Source organism: Pangasianodon hypophthalmus, chromosome 5, assembly GCF_027358585.1.
Source record: "Pangasianodon hypophthalmus isolate fPanHyp1 chromosome 5, fPanHyp1.pri, whole genome shotgun sequence".
Taxonomy (NCBI): Eukaryota; Metazoa; Chordata; class Actinopteri; order Siluriformes; family Pangasiidae; genus Pangasianodon; species Pangasianodon hypophthalmus.
In genome coordinates, this window is record NC_069714.1 from 7,556,814 (window position 1) to 7,575,883 (window position 19,070).

At 43.8% G+C, this 19,070-nt stretch overlaps 1 protein-coding gene and 1 pseudogene across 2 annotated transcripts; one reads left to right on the top strand and one right to left on the bottom strand.

The window, feature by feature from the left end:
* LOC113534872 (E3 ubiquitin-protein ligase TRIM35-like) overlaps positions 1–19,070 on the top strand; it is a 37,949-nt pseudogene that overhangs the window by 12,908 nt on the left and 5,971 nt on the right.
* On the bottom strand, positions 662–17,820 carry LOC113535006 (uncharacterized protein YafE). 2 transcript variants are annotated; one of them, XM_053234349.1, is made up of 8 exons: positions 17,618–17,820; positions 16,728–16,845; positions 15,275–15,473; positions 14,133–14,293; positions 13,666–13,879; positions 12,570–12,670; positions 1,313–1,450; positions 662–955 (listed from the first exon to the last, which is right to left on the bottom strand). In XM_053234349.1, the coding sequence occupies exons 3-8, from the start codon at positions 15,383–15,385 to the stop codon at positions 865–867; spliced, it is 816 nt and encodes a 271-aa protein (XP_053090324.1). In that variant the 5' UTR covers positions 15,386–15,473; positions 16,728–16,845; positions 17,618–17,820; the 3' UTR covers positions 662–864. The 2 variants fall into 2 exon arrangements, with proteins under 2 accessions (XP_053090324.1, XP_026783856.2); XM_026928055.3 differs by lacking the exon at positions 16,728–16,845.

Below are 19,070 nucleotides of genomic sequence, written 5' to 3' on the forward strand. Positions count from 1 at the left end.
CCAGGAGATCAGTAGTTACAGAAATACTCAAAGTAGCCCATTGGGCACCAACAATCATGCCATGGGCAAACTTACTGAGTTTACTTAGTAAGTGTATGTCAAGCCTAATTTGCAAACAATCTTTGCTCATTTTCTTGGTCAGTCTTCATGTGCTTCTTGGCATCTAGTGTTCTTTGGTTAATAGATAAGCATGTTGGCTTAATTGTACATTTCCAGAATGCTCCCTGCCCACACCTTAACCTTAACTTTAAAATACTGACATAATACAATGTAAGACTGCATGCTAAATATATCAAAAAAGCCAGACTCTTCATTCTCAACTTCTTCCATGTTTTAGTTTCCTAATTATACTCCTGTGTGGAAAGTTCTGGTAACTAACTTGTGAGTTGAATTGTCTCTGAGCAGTGAAATCAACAAACTGTGTTGGACATTGGCCTTCCGGGACTTGGGAACTGCCTGAAAAAAGTTCTGACTGGCATATAAATTTAAATTCACCACACACCAAGTGTTTCTCACACTCTGGCAACACTGCTTTTATGCATGATTATCTTGGACTAGATAATGTTAAAATGTAAACATTTGTTTGTAATGTTCCTGTTCAGAATGTAATGTTCACAGCAAAAGTACGAAAATTCAAAGAAACTGTTCCAAGTCACAAATGTAAAATTAACGTTTTATTAGCTTTTATAGTTTGACTATACTTCTAGACACAGTTTACTATGTCTTAACATAGTTATTAACATAGTCTACTAATGGCAGATTAATTTAATAGTGCACAAATGTGATAACAAATGGCAAATATGCATGAAATATATAATGCCATGACCGTCATGCAAGTCCTCCTTCAAATCAGAGTGGTTCTCTTCATTGTGGTTTACATGCCAGCACACAGTAGAAGTCTGTTGTGAACTCTAACTTAGTGTCAGGTGATGAGACACCCATTTCCTCTAGAAGCCTGAAACAGAATGGAGGTTGAATGTTAAAATTTGTATCTATAAACACAATGCATACAAAAATGTCTTTCATAAGAATAGATTTACAAACACACCAGGACACGCTGTTATAGGGAAATAATCAACAATGAGGTGGTGTGATGGTTTTTGGTTTATGATCCTAAAACAGCACATACCGAGGTGTTTTATTCCCCTTATATCAAGTTTTTTTTATTATTTAATAAAGAACTATACCTTTTATCTGTTTATACTTACATGTAATGCAGTGAAATGTCCTCAAGAAAAGCTAGTTCCTGTTATCAAATTATAGCAATTATATAATACTACACAATATATTGAATTATTAGTAAACTGATTACCGTGTCATCATTGACTGTAAAAGAGCAGCTGCAGCTTGGGGATCTGTCTTAAAGTAGGTCTGACAATAAGAGAAAGACTCCACAAAGCCTACTGCGCCTGCAACCGTCATCTCCATCTTCAGTGGAATTCTTTCAATCCTTCCCAAGAAGAGACAGGTTGAAGGTTAAGACAAAAATGGTATCACACAAATGTTAGTTATGACTCTGGTGTAATGTAGATTTTAATATACATTACATTATTGTTGACAACATGCAATGTAAAATCTATAATTCGTCAATAGCTGCACCCTAGTCAATCACTTACTGATATTATTAAAATAACTATGCAATCACATCTGTAATCACTCTTGCTCGTGGGAAAGTGACACACCAGTTGTGTGAACCGCAACTTATTCTGACTGCTACTATTAACTGACAGTAGCCTAACTTTGTGTCCTGGGCTTATTACTGTTGCTAATTATTATTGTAATTACATATGCTTGTGGGCAAGTGACATACCAGTTGTGTGAACTGCCTTTGTTTTGTGTCCCAGGCTGAATCTCCAAATAGTTTTTGTTAATAAAAATCAACATCTTCAAGGGTTGTTTTAATCTGCAGCTTAGAATACAGCATGAACTGTGTTACTGCTGAACCTTAATACAGCATCACACAATGTGAACTGTACCTCGTGGATGAATTATGCCTATACAGAGCTCCTTTGTTGCTGCGTAATTTTTAAATATCTATCCTAAAACTGGGTATTAACACAGGCCTAAATGCACTACTGTGCCCTATTACTTCTAGCTCAGAGACAACCCTCCCCACCTGAATGATAAACCCACAATTTAAATCTTATATGTTGTTTGGTGGGAATTAATGCTTCAATAAACTGCACTGATCAAAATTGGTTTTTGGCTCAGACACTGAATAATGGCCACAGTGTCGAACAAGAATGTAAAAGCTTCATGGTTTGGGGAAGTGTTGGTGCAACAGGGAAAGATCAACTCTCACTATAGACATAAACTCTACCCAGTATTACAGACTTTCACATCAGACATGTATGATATGACATCCTTAAGATGTTATCTGGATGTTATGCAATTAGAGATACATGTGCATGTCAGTACTGGTGTAAGAGGCGGCACTACCAGCAGAGGGCAGCAGCAGCACACAGTGAGAGCGGCCATCCGGGAGAACTCAGTTGCCCTGAATCCTCCAGGCTGATTAACCTGAATTGCCTGCACTTACTTAAAGCCAGCCTATGACCTATCCCTTCCTTGCACCTTTGCAGAGGAGTGACCTGTATGGTATGCCAGGCCTATGCCTGAGGTAAGAAGGGGGAAAAAAAGGAAAATAAGAATTGAAAACGGATAAAGAAGAAACTGAAGAAAGAAAGAAAGAAACAAAGAAAGAAAGAACGGATAAAAGAATATTAAAGCACAACCAAGAAAAAGAAAGAATCTTTTTACTGTGTGTGTGTGTGTGTGTCTATATATATATATGTATATATATGTATATATATATATATATATATATATATATATATATATATATATATATATATATACATATACATACACATACACACACACACACATGGTACTGTGCAAAAGGCACATGCAAAGAAATGCAGTAGAGCAAAGATGCCTTTAAAAAAAATGAAATGTTTCTACATTAAAAAAAATACTATCAAGAGCCGTAAACGGTAATAAATAAAACAAAGTCAATATTTGGTGTGACGACCCTTTGCTTTAAAAAAAATTAGTAGTCTCAGGTACAATTTGGTCCGTTTTATAGGGAAATTAGCTGCTAAGTTTTACTGATGATCTAGCAGAACCAGCTGGAGTTCTTCTTGAGACTTTGACTGTTGCATGTGCTTCTTATTTTGCAGCAAATCCAAGCAGGCTTCATTATGTTTTTTTGTCTGAAACATGGTCTCTACATAATATGCTGCTTTCTTTACTGACATAGAAGCATTAAATTTTGTGCTGGAAAACTACTGTTTGAAAATCTAAAATGTTTTTTTACTGACTTGATAATGTATAAGTTATAAAAGAAAAAGCAAAGCATCTCCAAAACGTCAGGTCTTGTGGGGGTGTTCCAGGTATGCAGTGTTTAGTACTTACCAAAAGTGGTCCTAGGAAGGACAATCAGTGAACCAAGCCTTGGGAGCCCATGTCCCTGTCGCCGGGTCACTGATTGTCCTTCCTCGGACATGGGCTCCCAAGACCCATTGGTGCGCAGGGCGAGCAGGTGCACGGGTGCACATTGCATTTTAGTTCAGAAATGGTTTGAGGAACATGACAAAGAGTGCATGGTGTTGACTTGGCCTCCAAATTCCCCAGATCTCAATCTGATCAAGCAAGGATGTGCTGAACAAACAAGTCCAATCCATTGAAATTACAGGACTTAAAGGATCTGCTGCCAACATCTTTGTGCCAGATACCACAGCACACCTTCACAGGTCTTGTTGAGTCCATGCCTTGATGGGTCAGAGCTGTTTTGGTGGCACAAGGGGGACCAACACAATATTAGGCAGGTGGTTTTAATGTTACGGCTGAATGGTGTAGCTCCTTGCATTTAAGCTGGCCCTTGAGGAATGGAGGCATTGGCTGGAGGGGGTTAAGCACCCATTTGTGGACCGATCACAAGAACCTGGCCTATATCCATCAGGTCAGGCACCTTAACCGCCATCTAGAGAGATGGGCTTTGTTTTTTGGTAGGTTTGACTTCATCCTGTCATATAGGCCAGGTTCGAATAACAGTAAGCCTGATGCTCTTTCCCACCAATGGGCTCCCTCAGGTCCAGATTGCGAGCCTGAGCATATTACACTGGCCCTTCAATTTGTGGCTCCTCTCTGCTGGGTTCTCGAGATGGCCCACAGCACGCCAGCAGGTCTAGGAGTGGGGGCATGCCTCCCAGGAGTGACCAGGACCCTTGAATTTCTTAGGTGGTAGGCGAGTATGGAGAAGGAAGTCCATGACTTTATTACGGCATGCCAGTTGTGTGCTCGCAATAAGGGCCCCCCCACTAAACCTGGGGGCCTTCTTCATCCCCTCCCTATCCCCAACCTCCCATGGTCCCACGTGTCTCTGGACTTTGTCATGGGTCTTCCCGCATCCAGGGGAAACACGGTGATCCTGGTTATAGTTGACTGATTCTCCAAGGCCTGCAAATTTGTTGCCCTACCCAAGCTCTCTACCCAGTTCTCAATAAGTAGAGACAACCAGCTCGCTAGCCATTATTGGAAGGCCTTCTGCCAGCTCATGGGGGCCTTTGTAAGCCTTTCCTCTGGCTTCCATCCCCAATCGAATGGCCAGACTGAGAGGGTCAATACTCTGTGCTGCCTTGCCTCCAGCAATCCATTCTCATGGGTGGAGCACTTGCCATATGCAGAATATGCCCATAATACCCTACCTGGCATTCCCTATTTGAGTGCTAGTTCGGGTTCCCTCCACCCATGTGTCCAGAGCAGGAGTGCAAAGTTGAGGTCCCAGCAGCTGAGCAATTTGTTTGGTTTTGCTAGAGAGCATGGCAGAAGGCCTGTACTGAAAAAGATGGGGAAATCACACCTTCTGCCAAGGTCAGCGGGTCTGGTTGTCCACCAAAGACCTCCCACTCAACATGGAATCATGCAAACTCACTCCATGTTACATGGGGCCTTTTAAGAACGTTTGCATAAACCCGGTCACCTATCAGCTGCGCTTGCCTCCATGCGCATCCACCACACATTCCATGTGCTGTGCCTTAAACCGTTTATGTGGTCAGACAGCACCTAATGATGATCACCCGCTCCATATCTTATAGATGGAGCCCCAGCCTATGCAGTCTGGTGACTCCACGACTTCCTCCAGGTCAGAGGCAGGACCCAGCACCTCATGGACTGGGAGGGTTACAGCCAAGAGGAGTGGTCATGGGTTCCAGCTCGCCATATTTTGGATCCATAGCTCATTAGAGAGTTCTGGCGCAAATGTGCTGCTGGCCTAGGGACTTCAGGGGCTGTCCCTAGAAGGGGAGTTACTGTAAGAGGCCGTGCTACGCTGCCGGCAGCCAGCAGAGAGCTGCTGCAGCACTCAGTGAGAGCAGCCATTCGGGAGAACTCATTTGCCCAGAATCCTCCAAGTTGATTAACCTGGATTGCCAGTTACAATGGTGCTTAAAAAAGCAGAATTATATTACTAAATGATCATACTACAGTTATATATTTAGCAATATAACAACACAGTCAAGGCCCAAACATAAACCACAGTGAAAGTTTGTTGCTGAAGCTGAATGCTTGACGTGCAATATTTAGCCTGTTTTATCGAACCCTGAGGTGGTCTCAGTCTGTTCCTGAACCCTAACGTCAAGTCTAACATTGGCCCTCATTTATCAATCTTTTAGTAAAGTTGGGTGTAAATATTTGCGTAAGCAAAACTGAACTAAAATTTTAGGAAACACTGATTTTCTTCGCACTTGTGGGCGTATGTTGATCATCAAGTGCAATGGGTATTCCCATCAAGGCTCTTTTGCATGACACCCACAAAACTCCAAAAGTTCAAGAGCACAGAACTTAAGAGTGACAATAAAGTTAAAGGTTGAAAGGCAAAAATGGAAGTTATTCTGACTAATTTCTATGCCAATAAAAATATTTAATACACACTATATGGCCAAAAGTTTGTGGACACCTGACCGTCACACTCCTATGTGCTTTTTGAACATCCCATTCCAGATGTTCTGGGAAGGCATTCCACTCGATTTTGGAGTGTGGCTGTGGGGATTTGCTCATTCACCCACAAGAGCATTAGTAAGGTCAGACTGATGTTGGGTGAGCTGGCCTTGGCGCAGTCAGCGTTTCAGTTCATCCTAAAGGCGTTCAGTGGGGTTCAGGTCAGGGCTCTGTGCAGACCACTCGAGTTATTCTAGTCCAACAAGCGCTAAATCTTTTGTCAGCTAAGGCAAATGGCTTATGGCTATGCACAGACAGACTGTCCCATCCTTCCTTTATACCCGGCATTTCTTTTGTCATAATTGAATGATTAGTTTTATTTGCCTTAATTTATGGGTTTGTGTTGGCATGCTTTCTTTTATTTTTCTATTATTTTTCACAAAATTTTCTCAGTGGTACTCTTAGTCCTGGTGAACTAGCATGAGTATGTATTTTTGATAGAGATCCCAAAACACTTCTACAAGTGTCTCAATAAGGACTTCTGCCAAATGCTTTAAACGTTATAACAATTTAATGTGCAGTATTTCATGCATATTCTATGATTTGAAGTCAATCGAGGTTTATGCTACTTAGGCTTCTTATGCCTAAATTTGCACTCAGGAGCACTAAGTAGGATACAAACATTTGTCTGAAATTACAGGGTTTCTGTGAGTACTAAATTTCTTGTGTAAACACTTGTATAGGTGATTTACAAATAAATCCTTTTGTATTTAGCTTAATAAATGAGGCTTGTTGTCTCTATTTAGTGAGAACATGATTTTTGATTCTACCCATCTGCTGTATTATGGCTTCTTAACAGTAGTTTTGAGATGCAGACTGATGCACAGAACAGAATTAAATTGTTTCTGCAGTTCATTACTGTAACGAGGAGTCAACAGAATGGGGATCCATTAGCAGCGTTTTAATAAAAGGCAGACACAGTCGTACAGGCGTGGTCGGGCTACAGCGAAACAGGGTAAACAGAGGCAAAACAAAGGCAGAGTGATCAAACAGGCAGAAGGTCAGGGCAGGCAGCAAAGAATCAGAAACGAGAAGGAACAGTCCGAGGTCAGGGCAGGCAGCAAAGAATCAGGAACGCGAAGAAACAGTCCAAGGTCAAACACAGTAATACAACAGAGAAGATATAAACGCTCAGAAATGTTAGCCGGGGCAAAACAAGACTTCGCAATGAGTGAGCGAGAGGCGGAGGCTTAAGTAGTCCCGGTAATAGGCTGCAGGTGAGCTCGTAATCAGTGCTGGGTGCGGGGTGATGGGAAATGTAGTTTCGAGGGGAAAGTCAATACTCGGGTGATGGTGACCTCTGGTGACGATCAGGGGGAACCACAGAGGCCGGATTCGTTACAGAGCCCCCCTCCTGCGAGCGGCTCCTGACGTGAGAAGGCAGACGACGCCGGGGTCTTCCGCGAGGACGAGGGGCCGGTTTATCCGGATGGGTCCTGTGGAAGTCAGTAGTAAGAGACGGGTCAAGAATGTCCTTGGCATCGACCCAGGACCTCTCTTCCGGTCCGTACCCCTCCCAGTCCACGAGATATTGCAGGACTCCTCCCCGGCGCCGAGAGTTTAAGATTTCCTGCACCTGATACGCCTCCTCACCGTCGATGATGAGGGGAGGGGGTCCCTGGTTCCGGGCCTCATCTAGGTCGTCCGCCCTTCTCGGAGCACCAGCGGCCTTGAGCAGGGAGACATGAAAAGTGGGTGAGATACGATATTGTGGAGGTAAAGCCAAACGATAAGAAACAGGGGTTATTTGTTTAATGACTTTGAAAGGACCCACGTACCTGGGACTGAGTTTGCGGCAGGGTAGTCGGAGCCGGAGGTCTCTAGTGGAGAGCCAGACCCATGATCCCGGGACATACTCAGGGTTGGGACGTCGGTGGTGATCTGCCTGTTCCTTCTGTCTCCTGATGGCGCGTTGGAGATGGGTATGGGCCTCGTTCCAGGTGGTTTCACTCCTCCTGAACCAGTCATTAACTGCAGGTAATTCTGTGGGCTCCCCGGACCAGGGAAAGAGAGGTGGTTGGAACCCCAGCACGCATTGGAAGGGTGTAAGCCCGGTGGATTGTTTGCGCAGGGAATTTTGCGCGTATTCTGCCCAAAACAGATATCGGCTCCAATCAGCTTGGTTGCGGTGACAGTAGGATCTTAGGAAGCGGGTGATCTCTTGGTTGAGCCGCTCGGTTTGCCCATTGGATTCAGGATGGTAGCCCGAGGTAAGGCTTATGTTAATGTTGAGACGTTTGAAGAAGGCTGTCCATACGCGAGAAGTGAACTGAGGGCCTCTGTCCGAGACGATATCTTCAGGGAGTCCGTAGAAGCGGAACACATAACTGCACAGAGCCTCTGCTGTTTCTAGGGCTGTGGGTAGTTTGGGTAAGGGTATTAGGCGACAGGACTTAGAGAAGCGGTCAACCACAGTAAGAATGGTGGTATTGCCTCTGGAGTTGGGGAGGTCGGTGACGAAGTCGATGGCGATGTGGGACCAGGGTCTCTGAGGGATGGGTAGAGGCTGGAGCAAACCTGCCGGTAACTGTTTGGAGGATTTGGTGGCGTTGCAAGTTACACAGTTCTTAATGTATGCAATGGTGTCAGTACGGAGTGAGGGCCACCAGAATTTGTTGGTGAGGAGTTGGATGGAAGCCGTTATTCCGGGGTGTCCGGAGCCGGGGAGGTCATGAGCCAGTTGAATAGCTCTGTTCCTCAGGGAAAGAGGTACAAAGGTCCTATTAGGAGGACATGCAGCCGGTATGGGATCGGTGCCCTGTGTCTCCGCAATTTTGGTCATGATGTCCCACTGCACTGGTGCCACGATGAGAGTGGTAGGTAAGATGGGATCGGGAGAAAGGGGTTCGTAAGCGGACTCAAACTGGCGAGAAAGCGCATCTGCTTTGGTGTTCTTGGAACCTGGACGATAAGTTACTGTGAACTGGAAACGTGTGAAGAACAACGCCCACCTAGCCTGTCGGTGATTGAGTCTTTTTGCAGAGCGGAGATATTCCAGATTGCGATGGTCGGTGAGAACTGAGAAGGGAAATTTGGCTCCCTCAAGCCAATGTCGCCACTCCTCCAGCGCCGCCTTCATAGCCAATAGTTCGCGGTTCCCCACATCATAATTCTGTTCCGCTTGGTTAAGCTTGCGAGAGAAGTAGGCACAGGGGAAGAGTTTTTGGTGGACTGCCATGACGCTGCGAAAGAATGGCCCCGACGCCTGTGCTGGAGGCATCTACCTCCACTATGAATTCGCGTTCAGGATCAGGGTGATGGAGTATAGGTGCAGTAGAGAACCGTTCCTTGAGGTGATTAAAGGCTCTGTCGGCTACGGGCGACCAGGTTAAGCGTCCTCCTCTCCTCTTGGTCATTGAAGTCAGGGGGCCTGCGATGGAGCTGAAGTCTCTGATGAATCGTCTGTAGAAGTTGGCGAATCCAAGGAATCTCTGCATCTCCTTAACAGTCGTAGGTTGGGGCCAGTTCAGGACGGCCTGCACTTTACGATCGTCCATCGCCACTCCCTCAGGACTGACCACATATCCCAGGAACGTGGTGGAAGTCTGGTGAAATTCACACTTCTCTGCTTTAGCATATAACTGGTGGGAGATCAAACGTTGTAGTACGGCTCTGACATGGTGAATGTGTGTTTCAAGAGAGGCGGAGTAGATGAGAATGTCATCCATGTAGACGATGACCCATCTATTCAGCATGTCACGGAATACATCGTTTATGAATGCCTGGAAGACTGAGGGACTGTTGACGAGGCCGAACGGCATGACCCGGTACTCATAGTGCCCAGAAGTGGTGGAGAAGGCGGTCTTCCACTCGTCCCCCTCCTTTATGCGAATCAGATTGTAGGCATTGCGCAGATCGAGCTTGGTGAAGTATTTGGCGGAGCGAAGCTGCTCTAGAGCCGGTGGAACTAGAGGTAAGGGATACCGGAACTTGACAGTTACTTCGTTTAAACCTCTATAATCAATACAGGGCCGAAGACCCCCATCTCTCTTTTTGACAAAGAAGAATCCGGCGGAAGCAGGAGACGTAGATGGAACGATGAAGCCCTTAGCCAGTTCTTCCTCAATGTAGGCTTTCATGGCTTCAGTCTCTGGTTGCGAAAGAGGGAAGATTCTACCTCTGGGTGGTGTAGAACCAGGGAGCAGCTCGATGGCGCAGTCGCTAGACCGGTGTGGCGGTAATTGGGCAGCGTTGGACTTGCTGAATGCCTCAGCTAGATCAGCATACTCCGAAGGAAGGTTGGCTGAGGGCGGAGGGTCCTTCTTAACGATGACTGCTTTAAGTGACGTTGGTTCCAGGGTCTGAAGACACTGTACAAAACACTTGGCCGACCAGTGAATGATTTGACCCTCAGTCCATGAGATCTGTGGTTCGTGGAGCTGAAGCCAGGGCAGTCCAAGAATAACTGGGTTATTGGGAGCTTGTATGATGAAGAAACGAATGGTTTCTGAGTGCATGGCGCCAGTAGTCAGGCAGATGTCATTGGTGGTGTGTAGGACCTGACCGGCGCCCAGAGGTCTTCCGTCTAACGCTGCCACTGCCAAAGGAGATTTACAAGGTATGAGAGGGAGGTCATGAGCTTTGGCGAAACCCGCATCAATAAAATTTCCTGCTGCTCCAGAATCGATTAGAGCCATTGTCTCTACCATCCCATTACTAAAGGCTAATTTAACAGGTACCTTAATACACTTTGAAATATGAGATGATTGACTCACCGCAGAGGGAGCGTGTTGCTTGGGTCTTGTGGGGCAGGAAGCTTTCACATGACCGGCTTGGCCGCAGTAGAGGCAGAGGTTTCTACGATAACGGCGCTCTCTTTCCTCAGGGGAGATACGAGCGTGCCCCACCTGCATCGCCTCTTGCTCAGGCATTAGCGGAGGGCTCGGTGAACGAAGCGCCGAACCCCTGCTGGGTCTCCTAGAGCGAATTAGATTGTCAATGCGAATGGCAAGATTAATCAGCTGATCTAAGGTCTTGCCCTCATCTCGACAGGCGAGCTCAGCCTGTAGCTCCAGGTTTAGACCCTTGCGGAAAAGCAGCTTTAAGGGGTCATCAGACCATCCGGTTTGTGCAGCCAGTGTGCGAAATGATAGGGCAAAATCCGCCGCCGTTTTTTCCCCCTGACGCAGCTTGAGAATTTGTTCACCGGCTCCGTCTCCTCCTTCGGGCAGATCAAACACCTCTCGGAATCGCTGCAAAAACGCCTTGAACGAGGAAAAGGCTGGTCGAGTGAAATTCCACACGGCGGTGGCCCAGTCTAACGCCTTGCCAGACAGGAGAGAGCAGACAAAAGCGATGCGACTCTCTTCCGTGGGATATAGCGCTGGCTGCTGCGAGACAAACAAGGAGCATTGGAGCAGAAAGCCCTTACACTTCGCCGGTGTGCCGTCGAACTTTTCCGGGTAAGCTAAGCGAGGGCTAGCCGTAGCATGACTCGGGGGAGGTGCTTGGGGTGCTGGCTCTAACGACGGTGAGGCAGATTCGGAAAGAGGTAGCCGTATCGTGAGACGTGCTAGCTGTTGTTGATGGGCGGCTAGCACGTTAGCCTGGGCAGAGACTTCGGTAGAGAGTCTGTAGACCGCTGCTGGATCGAGAGGAGGCGAAGTCTTCTGTAACGAGGAGTCAACAGAATGGGGATCCATTAGCAGCGTTTTAATAAAAGGCAGACACAGTCGTACAGGCGTGGTCGGGCTACAGCGAAACAGGGTAAACAGAGGCAAAACAAAGGCAGAGTGATCAAACAGGCAGAAGGTCAGGGCAGGCAGCAAAGAATCAGAAACGAGAAGGAACAGTCCGAGGTCAGGGCAGGCAGCAAAGAATCAGGAACGCGAAGAAACAGTCCAAGGTCAAACACAGTAATACAACAGAGAAGATATAAACGCTCAGAAATGTTAGCCGGGGCAAAACAAGACTTCGCAATGAGTGAGCGAGAGGCGGAGGCTTAAGTAGTCCCGGTAATAGGCTGCAGGTGAGCTCGTAATCAGTGCTGGGTGCGGGGTGATGGGAAATGTAGTTTCGAGGGGAAAGTCAATACTCGGGTGATGGTGACCTCTGGTGACGATCAGGGGGAACCACAGAGGCCGGATTCGTTACAATTACATTCTGCATAATTTAATAACTTATTAAATTATAAAATTAATTAGTATCAGCTTTTTCTTGTCCACGCTCAGTTAATTTCCATTATTTATGTGCAGGTTTGCAAAAGGTTTGATTTCACTTGACATATTCCTGAACAATGAATTTTAAAAAAGTTGTACATTTTCAGCCTTGACCCATCCTGTCCCAGATGACCAACATGCATGTTTTGCATTGTTTAATTTTGTGCAGTGTGAAACAAAATCAAACGTATATAGTTAATTCAGAAAATTGAATAATAAGCAAGCAAATGCCCTTAAAGCTGTAAAAGATTTCTATAGAGCAGGGGTATCCAATCCTATCAACAAAGGGTCAGTGTGGCTGTAGGTTTTCATTCTGGCCAAACTACACAAAGCATTGGATTGATGCTACTGCATAAAATATGTGTTAAAAAAATAAGAGACTGTGGTCCACAGGTTGTCATTTGCATGTACCTTTCTTTGTCAGTGAAGGGTATAGCTTCAAATAAAGCCTGCAGTCTACTGTTGGCTACCACCACCGGAGGACTAGCATAAGGTTTGATAACCTTCTTCACCTGAAGAAACACAAACAGAAGATACCCTTGTATCTGATTATTATAGTAATAAATGTACCAAAAAAGTCATCTAGGATTGTGAGTGGCACAAAAGTATCAATACATTTTCTTTTATGGTTAAGGTTTCATTTGTTTATATTTGCATTCAGTTACAAATACATGAACCCATTTTGTCTCTGCCATTTTGATAATTTACATCTGAATGCGATCAACGTCTGTTTCCAGAAGAAAAGGGATTGGTTGAGAGTGACCAATCACAGCCGCTGGAACATAACAATATATGGCCAAAAGTATGTGGACACCTGACCATCACACCCATGTCCTTGCTGAACATTCCATTTCAGATTTAGTCCCACTTTGCTGCTATAATAAGCTCCACTCTTCTGGGAAAGCTTTCCACTAGACTTTGGAGCATGACTGTGGGGATTTGTGTTCATTCAGCCACAAGAACAATAATGAGGTTAGACACTGATGTTGGGTGATGAGACCTGGGGTCAGCATTTCAATTCATCCCAAAAGTGTTCAGTGGGGATGAGGTCAGGGCTCTCTGTGCAGGCCACAGCAGCTGCTCCACTCCAACTTTGGCAGATCACGTCTTCATGGATCTCGCTTTGTGCACAGGGGCATTGTCATGCTGGAACAGGTTTGGGCCTCTTAGTTCCAGTAAAGGGAAATCTTAAAGCTACAGCATACAAAAACGATCTAGACAACTGTGTGCTTTCAACTTTGTGGCAACAGTTTGGGGAAGGAACACATATGGGTGTGATGGTCAGGTGTCCACATACTTTTGGCCATATATTGTACATCTTATTTCTCACCCCTATTTTCATACTATTTTCTTGACTCGTGAGCAGAACTTTGCTTCTATGAGTGAGTGAAAGAGAAGTGAAGCTTCTCTCATGACATCTCATACCAGCAAACTGGAATTGACCATCCTATTCTGGGGATGTCTGAGGGGACGTTACCTTTCCAAAAGGTGTCCCTTCAGTTCTCACCTCTGCACAGATGTTGTTCAGTTTGTCACCACAGGAGCTGTAATGTAGACTGAACTCATCAGTGTAGCCCAGAAGAGCAATACAGCCATGAGGCTTCAATACACGTGCTGCCTCCTTCAGGAAACGCTTAGTATCAAACCAGTGAGCTGCAGATGCTGCAGTCAGTAAATCCACAGAGCCATCAGGAAACGGCAGCTCCTCAGCTGGACCTGACCTGTGATCAGCACAATGGTAGTACCATCAACTCTCCATATCATTCATACTTTGTATTTCTTAATCTACTTGCTTGTGTGATAGCAACTTGAGTATGACATCTGTTCTAACCACTTTGTTAAAGTGTAGTGTAAGAAGCACAGGTCATATTGTCATGACAATTTTAAATGATTCCCAGTGAATAATGTATCATTTCATATTAAACTTTTCACATAAACCCAAGAACAGACAGCAGAAATGTCTTCATGGCAGACCTATAGGTGACATTGGCAAACCCTGGCACTGCCCTCGCTTCCTCCACTTGGCACTCACTGACATCAATGCCCACCACTTTCTGGAAGTGAGGGGCCAGCAGACGAGTGTTCTGTCCTGTCCCACAGCCCAGGTCCACAGCAAGCTCATGAGGAGGTCCTTTCTACCAAACAAACCACATTTATATTTACTCATTTTGCAGACACTGTTATCAAATGTGACTTACAAATGAGCTGAGCAGATGAAGGTTACATGTCTTGCTCAATGGTGTGGATCAGCAGCATACTGATGGTGCCAGGATATGAACTCAAAACCAGGTTTATGGCATAGCCATAATCCGTAAACAAATAGCTCAGTTAACGAAAGATTAAGGTCACCCTTATGAGGGAAAGGAAGATCGGGAGAATTTTTTAAAGACCAGTTTGATTTATTCAGAGGACGAAAGCTGGCTTAAAAATTGCTGCAACACTTCTAGCTGATCGCCTGTACATGATCACCTGTAGATTTTTTCTACTCTGTTTTCATGTCATACCATTTTCTTGTCACCTCACTAAATTCACATCTAGTTCACCTTTTGTCCTTTTCAGGTGCTGTTACACTGCTACATATTTTTATTGGCACAGAAGTGAGACAACGTAACTTCTGCCTTTGTGCCTTTTCCCTCACTGTTCATTTCATGTTCCCAGCCCTCTGTGCACTTGACCTTTTGTGGAGATTTGTGGGCACCAATACATGCAAATGAGCTGTGATAGGAACGCGTTTTGCACTTCATGGGTGATCAAAATATGCACAGAAGTATGAAGAAAATCAAATACTTTTTTTTTTCAAAAACCTTTGTAAATCCAGTGTTAACTTTTAGTTCGGTTTGGCTTATGCAAACATTTGTAACATTAGAGCATAACCTTTTTATAACCTTTTGAAAGTACTCCTAAATGTTTTGATAATGTTCTGTATTAGTAAGGTTTTAGCTAGTGTTTTTCTTCCAACATAAGCTGATGACCTGAGTCAAGTGTGCTGGTGCAAGAAGGAGGCCACACCCTGCATTGCTGGAAGGGAGACTGAGACATATGATGTAAGGCTATATTTTAAAGCCATGGTTAGTAGTATAGAAAATAATGACAGCATGAATGAATATCTATCCTACCTTTTTGTTCAGGTACTCCAGAATGAGCTCTGTAACCCTCTCAGGTGGAATTATGCGATACTTTTGGTAAATTGACGCATGGTGTTTCTCCTCAAACAGCCTGTGAGCCATGGCAGTCTCCTCTCACTCGAGTTTCTTCCCAAGAGTGACTCAGCAGGTGTTTAAGCTCATGTACTGCTCACACTCTGGCTAATCATTACTTCAAAAAAGAGGACAGAGAAAGATTATCTACTGGAAAATCACTTGGGTAAACAGTATGTGTTGAACGTTATCATATATCCTTAATAACAGTGGAGACTGGTGTAACTAGTATTTTCCTGTGTAATAAATAAGTTTCTTTACCGAATTATCACACATTATCACACATGCTTAGAGTAGGTCAGTATTAATTCATACTGGAATAGTCATTTCAGTTCTGTTTGTTTATCAGCAGATACACTCACCAACCACTTTATTAGGAACACCTGTATACCTGCACATTCATGCAGTTATCTAATCAGCCCCCCCCCCCCCCCCCCCCAAAAAAAAAAAAAAAAAAAAAAAAAAAAAGGAAATATGGCAAGAGGCCCATGAATTATAATTTTAGACATATCTCCCAGCAAAGAGAAACTGCATTTGCAGTTTACTTTTGGCCACAGGTAATTTCTTGGGCAATGTTTCTAAGTGGCATTATGCAGTGGCTGCAATAATTATTTATAAAGCATTATTGTGATTATTATTGTTCTAGCTGCAAAAGCTAAATAACTTAGTGGAAAAGGAGTAGCATGGAGGAGCATAGAGTTGGATGTTCTCATCCTAACACCAGGCAGGGACATTGACTGGGACGTTGCGCTTCCACTGACTGGCCACAAATGACTGATTACGAGTCAAATTGATTCTCACATCAAAACACAATGTAATTGTAAATTGTTTACAATGTAATGTAAACGTAAAACGTTCTCATACTTTGGAGGACTGCATTGTACCATCTTTCAATATTTTCCATCAAATGTGTTTTTAATCTAAATGAATTCATGTAGTGCTACAGCATGCTTTATAATAATCAATCGATAATTAAATTCTTTGGCAACTGTTTTTATCAAATTCTATCTACTTAATCGATTAGTTGTTGCACCCGTAGTGTCAATTAATGACCACCAAAGTTTGGCATCTATAATTACCATAGGCTACAGCTTAAAAAAAAAAAAAAAAAAAAGAACATGGAATTATACACCGATCAGCCATAACATTATGACCACTGACAGGTGAAGTGAATAATATTGATTATCTTGTTACAACAGCACCTGTCAAGGGTTGAGATATATTAGGCAGCAAGTGACCAGTCGGTTCTCGAAGTTGATGTGTTGGAAACTTTTACAAGGGCCAAATTGTGATGGCTAGATGACTGGGTCAGAGCATCTTTAAAACGGCAGGCCTTGTGGGGTGTTCCCAGTATGCAGTGGTTAGTACCTACCCAAAGTGGTCCAAGGAAGGACGACCGGTGAACTAGCGACAGGGTCATGGGCGCCCAAGGCTCACTGATGCGCATGGGGAGTGAAGGCTCGTCCGTCTGGTCTGATCCCACAGAAGAGCTATTGTAGCACAAATTGCTGAAAAGTTAAAGCTGGCTATGACAGAAAGGTGTCAGAACACACAGTGCATCACAGCTTGCTGCGTATCGGGCTGTGTAGCCACAGACCTGTCAGAGTGCCCATGCTGACCCCTGTCCACTGCCAAAAGTGCCTACAATGGACAGGTGAGCATCAGAACTGGACCACGGAGCAATGGAAGAAGGTGGCAAGCTGGCGGAGGCAGTGTGATGCTCTGGGCAATGTTCTGCTGGGAAACTTTGTGTCCTGGCATTCATGTGGATGCTATTTTGACACATACCACCTACCTAAACATTGTTGCAGACCAGGTACACCCCTTCATGGCAACGGTATTCCCTATTGGAAGTGACCTCTTTCGGCAGGATAATGAGCCCTGCCACACTGTAAAAATTGTTCAGGAATGGTTCGAGGAACATGACAAAGAGTTCAATGTGTTGACTTGGCCTCCAAATTCCCCAGATCTCAATCCAATCAAACATCTGTGGGGTGTCCTGGCCATCAAGTCCGATCCATGGAGGGCCCACCTCACAACTTACAGGACTTTAAGGATCTGCTGTTAACGTCTTTGTGCCAGATACCACAGCACACCTTCAGGGATCTAGTGGAGTCCATGCCTCAGCGGGTCAGCGCTGCTGGGGGCGGGGTTAATCTATACGCATCTCTACCTTATTGATTTCCTAATTAAGTGTAATACTATAAATACACACTTACAGTCGACAGTCGCCCCTAACGCTTTTAAACAAAATAAACTCACCATCGGCGCGTTGCCAACTGTGTCACGTGATGTAAACTGACAGAAGGACGCTAGAGACTTTTATTTATAGTTAAATTATCATTCACTGAAACTCCTCTTGATAAGAGTTTCGTGCACGCCAAAATGTCTTTCCAAATGGCGCTCTCTGTCTGTGCATGTGTGTGTGTTTGTGTGTGTGTTCAAATCGAGTTGTAACCTCCCACAACGGAAATGTGAAAGCCAAAAGAAAACGACACGCAGCCAATTCTCACGCCCTCTTGCAGTTTTTCTCGCGAGATTTTTCTCATAACCATCTTAAAGAGAACGCGTTTTGCTGCAGACCTCCCTTTTCATTCTACTGTATATTCATTACATGATATTTTGTGATAAAAACGAACTCATAGGTCGTATTTACGAAATAAAAGGTCTAGTTACTTCAGCTGGTTATTAACAGATAACATGCAGTTTTTTTTAACATCATGCTTTAAAATGAAAAATAAAATAAATAAAATAAAAATGTATGTAGGTATGGTAAAAACATTGTGAGACCACACCAGGTACATTTTATGTAGCAATTTCTCCTTAAATGAAACAGATACAATATATATCATTATATTTTACTAGATGACACATTAATAATTTTTCACATCACTAATCCATACAAGGAATGAAGTGCAAACCGGGATAATGTTAGTCAAGCACACCACTTATAAAATTTATTCTCTTGATCAATAGTCATGCTGATTTACAAAGGCCAGTAGTGATATTAAACGTGGCATATTTATTAAGAGTTATGTCGTTTCTACTCAATTTCAGTGACAGTTTCAGACTCAAAACCCTTACAAGAGAATTTTTTCCAGATCTTTGGTGGTTTTGGAGAAATTCCACACAAATATCAACTTTACCATGGAAAAACAAAGTTGTGAGCACAGGGACAAAACTACCATTATAATATTCACTCATGTCTTTCACGCATATATTACTCTATTTATCTTCTCTGGTCGAATTATAGAAAAAGTTGCATTGTTTTTTTTTTATTGTTTATTGTTTATAAGTCATATATATGGTGTACTGGTTCAGACACATCCTTGACACAAAAATGGCACATCCATAATGCCAGTTTGTTCTTTATGATGCATTCCGAAAACAAGAAATATTTTTAAATCTATATTGTTTGTGTTTATTCAGGTCTCTTTCATGTTATACATATGCAGTGTGCAATCTCCCACAAAAGTTCACATAATCACATGCTGATTACTATGTATTGCTGTGTATTAAATTACTATGTATTTGAAGCATATAAATCAGTGCATGAGTTTTTGTGATTTGTCGGTATTGCCCTTGAGAGATTAAATGACAAACAAATGCAAACTGACTCATTAATCCAAAGTTTGCCTTTGCTGTGAGGCATTTTAATGTGAGTGCAAATATCACATGCATAACACTAGAATTGCCCTTTGGGATTTGGATTGGG